Here is a 9,318-nt window from a genome sequence, read left to right on the forward strand (position 1 = left end):
AGGGAGTCCAGTGCTCACAGTGTGACTGCTGATCGATACACACAATAGGCCTATATCTCAGTATTTCACTGATTTCTGTGAATAAAACTGAAATAGTTCTTTATAGTGTATATTATTATTGAAGATGTGAACAAATAAAAAAGAAGCCTATTAAGTCTGTATGATTGTTACAAATTATATCAATAAATAAAGGATTCTTATATTATTTTATTATTATTATTTTACAAACTGTTTGAGTTCCTCCTGTAACCTCCTCCTCCTGTAACCTCCTCCTCCTCCTGTCTCTCCACTGGTTGTCATGGTTACCACATTATCCAGTTACCATGGGTACACACAAAGACGGTCTTTATGCTGTGTTTCTTTTCTCTGATCAGATTGATCAGTTTGCTCATCTCATCTGATCGGTGGATTATTTTATCGTCAATTTGATCAATTACCGTCGGTGACGTCATTCCGCTTCCTCTTTGTGCGGAAGTCGGTGAGAGAAAAAAAAACTGCTGATCAGCCAATCTGCTATCCGTCAGTCTCTCTGCGGGTTTTATTATCCTCCATCCCTCTCTCCTCCATCCACCTATCTCCCCCTCTTTTCACCTCCTCCTCCTGTTCTCTCCATCGTTCCTCCTCCTCCTGTTGTTCCTCCGCTCTGCAGCAGCGATGCTCCCACCGGGCCTGGCCGGTGTCGGCGCTCTGAGTTCGGGCTGGCAGTAGATCGGCTCGTCGGTCATGGTGCAGAAGTCCCGGAACGGCGGGGTGTTCCCCGGAGCGCAGGCCGACCAGAAGAAACTGAAGGTCGGCTTCGTGGGTCTGGAGGCCGGGGGTACTGAGTCCAGCAGGGACGGAGCTCTGCTTATAGCAGGTAAACAACAACAACAACAACAACAACAACACTGTTGCTGTTAATGTGTGTTCATATTTAATTAATATTTAATAGGAATTTAGTGAATAAGAATTGGATTTAATAATCAATATGTTGTTAAATCAATGCTTCTTTAATCAACTAAGATTCTATTTTTTTCTACATTTAATTTGTAAACACTTTGGAACAAATCTGCACTTTGGGAAGCAGATACAATATTATTAATAATAATATTAATAATAACAATAAATCTGAGAAAGACACATATTGAGTGAAACGCAGTGAAAATATCAAAAATATCAAATAACATCAATAAAGCTGAAACAGTTTATCCATAAATGAATTGTCAAAATATGAATCTGTTAATAGTTTATTTGAATTATTTATTGTTTATTAATTGTTTCTGTAATTCCAGCTGCATATATTCTGTTTTTCTTTGTTTTATACCAGTAATCCAGTTAAAGAACTATTAAAGTCATGATGATGTGAAATAGTTTTGGGGTCTGTACCAAACAAACATCTAGAGAACCAGATTTTATAGGATGGAGTGTCTGCAGAACATCACTATAATTCATTACAATGATGTTTGTCACATTTGCCTTTAACAAATGACAGTTTCTGCAGTTTGCATATTGCTCTTGGCTATATTGTGATTAATTGTTCAGCAATATTAAATATTCAGACAGTGAGGATAAAAACAACTGTGTATTTATTTACCTTAGAAACAAACAGGCTCTAGAGTGGATCCCTGAGGAACAACAGTTTGAATTTATGGACAATAAGAACAACATAAAGAAAAATAGCAGACAAATAATTTCACACAGACACTGAAGGTCAACATCCAGTTGTCAGAAACTGAAGAGAAATCCGATCTGTGAACAATTCAAAATATGTGAACAAGGTTTTAGACAAAAAGGAGGAATTAAAGTCTTTTCATTACACTGAGCATCCAACTTCATCCAACTTTACTTCCAACACTCAAAAAATATTTATGTATTATTAAAGTGCCAATATAAAGCTCCTTATGGGATCTAGTTTATTTGTTTGCATTCAGTTTATTCTGTATTCTATATAACTTGATTTGATATATTTAATTACATTTGACCTAAAATTGTTTCTTGATGTTTATGAAGGCCAAGAATCATTTTGTAGTACTACCTGTGTCCAGGTGGGGAGGAGGGTCCACGGCGGCAGCGCAGCAGTGTCTCTGGAGGAAAGAAACCTCCGAAACGTAACGCCCTCTATAGGCGACTGCAGAACTTCCTGTACAACGTTCTGGAGAGACCTCGAGGATGGGCCTTCATCTATCACGCCTACGTGTAAATACCTGTCCGTTACACCTGACATACACTGTTTCTGTCGTCTGATGGGTTCTTGTAAGGCTGATGCTGCAGTCACAGGAATTCAGGCAAACTGGATGTGATGTTAGTGGACGAGAGCTGAACGGTGAACTTAGGCGAGGCCAGCAGAGAAAAGCGATAACGGTAGACGACATTTCAGAGTTAAAATATTTAAACTGTGATGGAATTTACACAAGTTACATAACTCCTTCATATAACGAGACAATGTGGACCATCTGGACAACGAGACACTAATAATTAATAAATTACATCAAATTATATACACATATATTTTATTTAATATATTTATTCTTACTATACGTTTTATGATACGTTTTATGATACGTTTTATGATATTTGCCGTCCTGACTTTACGTCAGTCTTTTAAGTCAATGATCAACTGTTATCTCTGTGAGGAAGCTGCTGTCCGTCTGTCTGAATCCATGAATGCAGCATGTATGCTGGTGTTACAGGTGGGACTGGTCTCTTTATGGGACAGGTCTCTTTATGGGATAGGTCTCTTTATGGGACAGGTCTCTTTATGGGACTGGTCTCTATATGGGACTGGTCTCTATATGGGACAGGCCTCTATATGGGAAAGGTCTCTATATGGGACTGGCCTCTATATGTGAAAGGTCTCTATGGACTGGCCTCTATATGGGACTGGCCTCTATATGGGACAGGCCTCTATATGGGACAGGTCTCTGTAATTATTAATAAGGAGGTGAAAATGACCTTCTGGATGCTAAAATTACAACAGCTGCTTTTATAATAAAATTAGAAATAGATTTCATGGTAAAAACAACCTGAGCTGTATGAATAAATCACATTAATTACATTCATTCTGAAACAGTAATGATTATTAATTGATGTTAACTGCTCTCAGTTCAGTTTACAGGAGCCGCCAGGGATCAATAACTGCTCTCAGATCAGGTGTCAAACAGATCTGAGGTCAGCATTCAGTTCAGCGTGTGTTCTCTGTTCAGGTTCCTGCTGGTGTTCTCTTGCTTGGTTCTGTCTGTGTTCTCCACCATCAAAGAGTACGAGAAGAGTTCAGAAGACGCTCTTTACATTCTGGTAAAAATACACGTCGTCTACCTTCTGCCTGATCTTTAAATAAAACTCAGCCTCCTGTCTGCAGTTTGATGATATTTTTAAACTTTCTGTGAATGACAGCTTTATTTTCACAGTCAGCAGCAACTAGTTATTATATAATACAAATAATAATTAACATATTACTTTATTATCACTTTAACACATGGGGTGGCTGTGGCTCAGAGGTAGAGCGTCCACTAATCGGAAAGTTGGCGGTTCGATCCCCAGCTCCTCTCACTGCATGTCAAAGTGTCCTTGAGCAAGATACTGAATCCCAAAGTGCTGATTGTGCTCAGTGTGTGAGTCTGTGTGAATGCTTAGTTTCCGTTCTGGTGAGCAGTTGGCAGCTTGCATGGCAGCCACTGCCATCAGTGTATGAATGTGTGTGAATGGGGCATGTAGTGTACAGCGCATTGAGTGGTTGAAAGACTAGAAAGGCGCTATATACATACAACATATACATACAAGTACAGTCCATTTACCATTTAAACCGTCAGTTTCTTATAGGAGTGCCCCCCAATAGTCAGTGACAGAATCGTCAGTCTCTGAGAGTCTCAGTATAAAATAAAAAATTAAATCCACTCACTGCGGAGAGGGACTGGAGCTTGTGGGGGTCCCAGGGGTCAGACTGCAGCACCAAATGGCTCACTAATGAGAGGTTAAATGGTAAATGGACTGTACTTATATATCGCCTTTCTAGTCTTTCTGATCACTCAAAGCGCTTTACAATACATGCCCCATTCACACGCCGATGATTAGTGAATGACCCACTCTACTTCTCAGCTGTCTGCCCCGGTCCATTAAGATGAATGAATACGATAAAACACAGATGGAGGCAGTGGTAGAACACAGTGTGTTCTGAAGGTCAATGATATAACGTCCGTGCAGACAGAGCTCGCTGTGATTGGTTGTTGACTTTATTCATTTAAATCCACCTCCATCTGCCTAATATGTTGAAAGTTCTCACAACAAACAAAACAGCTATGTAATATCTTTCTTTTTGTTGTTGTTGTGTAACAGGAGGTGGTGACCATCGTGGTGTTCGGGGTGGAGTACATGGTGAGGATCTGGGCTGCAGGTTGCTGCTGTCGGTACAGAGGATGGAAAGGAAGACTCAAGTTCGCCAGAAAACCTTTCTGTGTCATCGGTGAGTTTAACAACACGTCACATACTGACACATAGGTGAGTCTGTACTAAAGAGCGATTGTAGCCACACTGTATCTCAATCCGTGTGTGTGTATTTAGATTGTAAGTGTGTAAAAGAATGTACAAATCTGTATTGGCATTTGTAAATATGCAGACAAATGTATAAATGTGTACACAAACCTTATTGCGCAAGGTGGCTAACAAATTTAACACTGTACCATTGTCCAATAACACAGTGAAAGACAGAATCGACAGAATGGCAGGAAACGTTGAAAATGCACTAGAAAATAGAAAAACTCAAGATGGGCCCATTTTCTATTCAGTTGGATGAAAGTCCGACTGTGGCAGAGGAGCTAATACTCACTATGTATGTACAGTACATTCAGAAACTGAGCTGAAACAAAACATTCTTTTGTCTGTCAATCTCACAACCACTACAAGAGGAGAAGATATTTTCAGTGTAGTTGACACAAACTTTGCAAAGCAAAATCTTCCCAATGACAACAGAGTGGAATGCTGCCTCGATGATGGGAAATAAGGGGTTTAATAAGCGTTTAAAGAGAAAGCGCCCCACTGCATGTTTCACTGTATGATACACATACAAGCACTCGCAGGCAAACATCTCTGTGAGGAACTGAATGAAGCCTTAAAGTCTGTGGTAAAAATAGTGAAGTTTATTAAAACTAAAACAAACGGATCTTGGTGCAGCTGTGCGAGGACGAGGCGGACCAGACACTCCTCCATCATACTGAGGTGCACTGGCTTTCCTGGTTTCATTAGGATACTTGTTGGATACCAGCAGGTTTGGCTTGTGAAAAGACCTGGTGTCGCTCCAAAACCTGCACTTCACGCCACCACCAGATTTATCTCGCCATTCACCACAACGCACCTGTCAGAGACTACTTTCAGTGCACTGGTCACCATCAAAGACACGCAACAAGCTCGATGTGAACAATGACTTCTGTTTGGCTAAAACCAAACTTACAGCTCAGGAGGTACAGCAGAGCTTAAATAGCTGCTGTACGTATGATAATACACTAAAATATAATATATAATGTTCACTGGAAATAATATGTTCAGAATTATAAAACACAAACTTAACCAGGTTCATTGCAAGTGTAATTGTTCAGCGCTGTTGTTGACCTGTCTGTCTGTCTGTTTGACCTGTCTCTCTCTCTGTCTGCAGACATCATGGTGCTGATAGCGTCAATCTCAGTGCTGGCTGCAGGGACTCAGGGGAACGTGTTCGCCACATCGGCCATCAGGTCTCTTCGGTTCCTTCAGATTCTGAGGATGATCCGGATGGACCGCCGTGGAGGAACCTGGAAACTGCTGGGATCAGTCGTCTACGCCCACAGCAAGGTATGATGGGAAATACTACTGACTATACTACTGCCACTACAGACACTACTACTGCCACTACTACTGCCACTACAGACACTACTACAGACACTACTACTGATACTACAGACACTACTACAGACACTACTACTGACACTACTACTGACACTACTACTGACACTACTACTGACACTACAGACACTACTACAGATACTACAGACACTACTACAGACACTACAGACACTACTACAGACACTACTACAGACACTACTACAGACACTACAGACACTACAGACACTACTGACACTACTCCTGACACTACTGACACTACAGACATTACTACTGACACTCTCTCTGTGTGTCTCACTGTCTCTCTGTGTGTCTCACTGTCTCTATGTGTCTCACTGTCTCTCTGTGTGTCTCACTGTCTCTATGTGTCTCACTCTCTCTGTGTCTCACTGTCTCTCTCTGTGTCTCACTGTCTCTCTGTGTGTCTCACTGTCTCTATGTGTCTCACTCTCTGTGTCTCACTGTCTCTCTATGTGTCTCACTGTCTCTATGTGTCTCACTCTCTCTGTGTCTCACTGTCTCTATGTGTCTCACTGTCTCTGTGTGTCTCACTGTCTCTATGTGTCTCACTGTCTCTATGTGTCTCACTGTGTCAGCAGTATTGGTTTATTGATATTATCTTGCTGACAGGGATCTTGACATCTGATCGCTTTCATTTATCCTGGACTGTATTGATCACAGTCATTGATTACTTCTCCATCCTCCTTTAGTCTAACCTCTGTTATAGTCTCTCTCTGACTTTATCACATTGTATTATAATGTCTCTCTCTCTCTCTCTCTCTCTCTGTATTGTAATGTCTCTCTCTCTGCAGGAGCTGATCACAGCCTGGTACATTGGCTTCCTGTGTCTCATTCTGGCCAGTTTCCTTGTTTATTTGGCAGAAAAAGAAGACAATGAACAGTTTGAGACGTACGCAGACGCCCTCTGGTGGGGACTGGTGAGACATTACACACTGATTATCTGGCACTGGTTCACAAGGCCAATAAATAAAACTGTCAGCAGCAGTTAGTTGAGTGTGTCTGCTGATCGATCTCAGAGCTCCTCCCTGTGGTGATGAAATTGGTTTGGTTCTATAACTCTCACACATCCTGCTGTGAATTTCCTGTAGAGCAGAAAAAGAGCAACTGTCTCATCCCCATAGATCTGATTGGTCTGTGTCTGTCTCTGCCAGATCACTTTGACAACCATTGGTTACGGAGACAAGTTCCCCATCACCTGGAATGGACGTCTGCTGGCTGCAACCTTCACTCTGATTGGAGTCTCCTTCTTTGCTTTGCCCGCTGTGAGTCCCTCTAACATCTACCTGAGTTTATCTCACACAGGTGAACCTCCACCTGGTGTAGCCCAGCTCACACATCTGTCTGTCTGTCTGTCTGTTGGTCTGTCTGTCTGTCTGTCTGTCTGTCTATCTGTCTGTGTCTCAGGGGATCCTGGGTTCTGGTTTTGCTCTTAAGGTCCAGGAGCAGCACCGACAGAAACACTTTGAGAAGAGACGGAACCCAGCAGCTGGACTCATACAGGTGAATTTGAACTAACATCTGCAGAGCTTTTAGTTTGAAAACCCATGGAGTCCTTTTCCTGTAGCCGTTTCCATGGAAACAGTTGTCTGCTTTCTGTGTGTGCAGGCGGCGTGGAGAGTTTACGCCACAAACCTGAGCCGAACTGATCTGACTTCAACCTGGGATTATTATGAGAGGACCGTCTCTGTCCCCATGTACAGGTGAGACTGTCCACCTGCAGGACAGCAGTCTGTCCTATAAAGTCTTCTAATGTTCTTACACACCTGTCTGTGTCTGCAGGTTGATCCCACCACTCAATCAGCTGGACTTACTGAGGAACCTCAAGAACAAATCAGGACTCTCATTCAGGTCTGCAATGTGTATAAGTACACAAAGTACTGCAACTCCCGCAGTAACACAAAGTACTGCATCTCCTGCAGTAACACAGAGTACTGCAACTCCTGCAGTAACACAAAGTACTGCGGCTGCCGCAGTAACACAAAGTACTGCAACTCCTGCAGTAACACAAAGTACTGCAACTCCCGCAGTAACACAAAGTACTGCAATTGCAGCAGTAACACAAATTACTGCGGCTGCCGCAGTAACACAAAGTACTGCAACTCCTCCAGCTGTGGCTCAGAGGTAGAGCGGGTCGTCCACTAATTGGAAGGTCGGTGGTTGAATTTTCTGTCTCCTTCCTCCACATGTCGAATTGTTCTTGAGCAAGATACTGAACCCCAAATTGCTCCTGATGCTATGCATCGGTGTGTGAATGTGAATTAATGAGTTAGTTTCTGTTCGATGGGCTTTGCCATCACTGAGTGAATGTGTGTGAAAGGGCAAATGTGGCATGTAGTGTAAAAGCGCTTTGAGTGGTCGGAAGACAGGTCCATTTACCATTCACTGTACAGCACCGGTTCTCAAACTATGGTACATGTATTACTGGTGGTATGCAAGGAGCTTGGTGGAGGAATGTAGATGGGTAGAAAGTGCAATGAGAAAAGATAATATTCTAAAGGCACCCCATTGTGAAAAAAGTATTCAATTTATAAGGATATTAAACAGAGAAAAGTAGCAAATCATCTTGTTTGAGCAGTTTTTACGAGGACAGTATTGGACCAGTTTGCAGTCAGCTGAGTCAAACTGCTGTAACTATGAGCAGCATGCTGTTTGAATGGGCTGCCTCTCTTTTGTTGTTTGCATTCAACATAGCTGGATGTTGTATCCAAGTGAAAACACATCATAGTGTAAATGAATGCTGTGGCCCGTGGCCTCATCTAGCCTGTTCTCTGTGATCTCACTGTATCAGCAGCAGGAGGACAGCTCACAGGCTCAAACTGCTCAGTTATGTAACATGCTGACTATAGGGCTTCACACAAAACAGCATCTCTCTGTCGCACTCCACTGACACAACCAGTTGTACACCTGCATAAACTTTTATACACGCATATACTAATACGTACATGCTGTGTATAAGAAGAGAGGCTCAGTATGACCACATCGGGCAGCATTTCATGTTTTATCACTTTAAAGTATTTGTTGTTGGTCCATTAGCAGATGGAGACTGGTGCATCCATTATATAATTCAGCAATGTTGAAACTAGACCGGTTACAGCAAACGAATGTGAACGTTTCAAAAAAGCAGACATGTCAGGCTAATTCATTAGGGAACAAATGGAGACAGCATTCAGTCAGAAATGTCAAAGGCCGGGATAAAATAAAGTGCTGCAGGTTCATCGTAAGGTAATAAATACACAGCTACAGCAAAATCTATATTTACCATTCCTCTGTCTGTTGTTATGTCATGCGGCTGTGTCTGTCAGGAAGGGAGGCAGGAATGCTGAGGCATCCACAGTCTGTGCTGCCTGTGATCTGCCAGAAGCAACAATAACAGGACATCCGGCTCTTCACAATAAAACCGCTATCTGACCACACTGTAAAAAAAAAAGAAGAAAAAAAAAAAGGGGGAAA

At 42.1% G+C, this 9,318-nt stretch overlaps 1 protein-coding gene across 1 annotated transcript; it reads left to right on the plus strand.

Moving 5' to 3' along the window:
* Positions 1–460: 460 nt before the first annotated feature.
* On the plus strand, positions 461–7,716 carry LOC118328213 (potassium voltage-gated channel subfamily KQT member 2-like; the record flags this gene model as incomplete). The annotated part of the gene is given in 10 exon segments (XM_035661833.1): positions 461–856; positions 2,025–2,175; positions 3,183–3,273; positions 4,312–4,438; positions 5,624–5,799; positions 6,660–6,785; positions 7,020–7,130; positions 7,273–7,368; positions 7,474–7,568; positions 7,648–7,716. Coding segments are annotated over 10 exon segments (1,175 nt in total), but the record flags the coding sequence as incomplete, so codon positions are not given.
* Between the last annotated feature and the right edge of the window lie 1,602 nt (positions 7,717–9,318).

This window comes from Morone saxatilis, unplaced genomic scaffold (assembly GCF_004916995.1).
Source record: "Morone saxatilis isolate NCDOM2014 unplaced genomic scaffold, NCSU_SB_2.0 Contig18, whole genome shotgun sequence".
In the NCBI taxonomy this organism is placed as follows: domain Eukaryota; kingdom Metazoa; phylum Chordata; class Actinopteri; family Moronidae; genus Morone; species Morone saxatilis.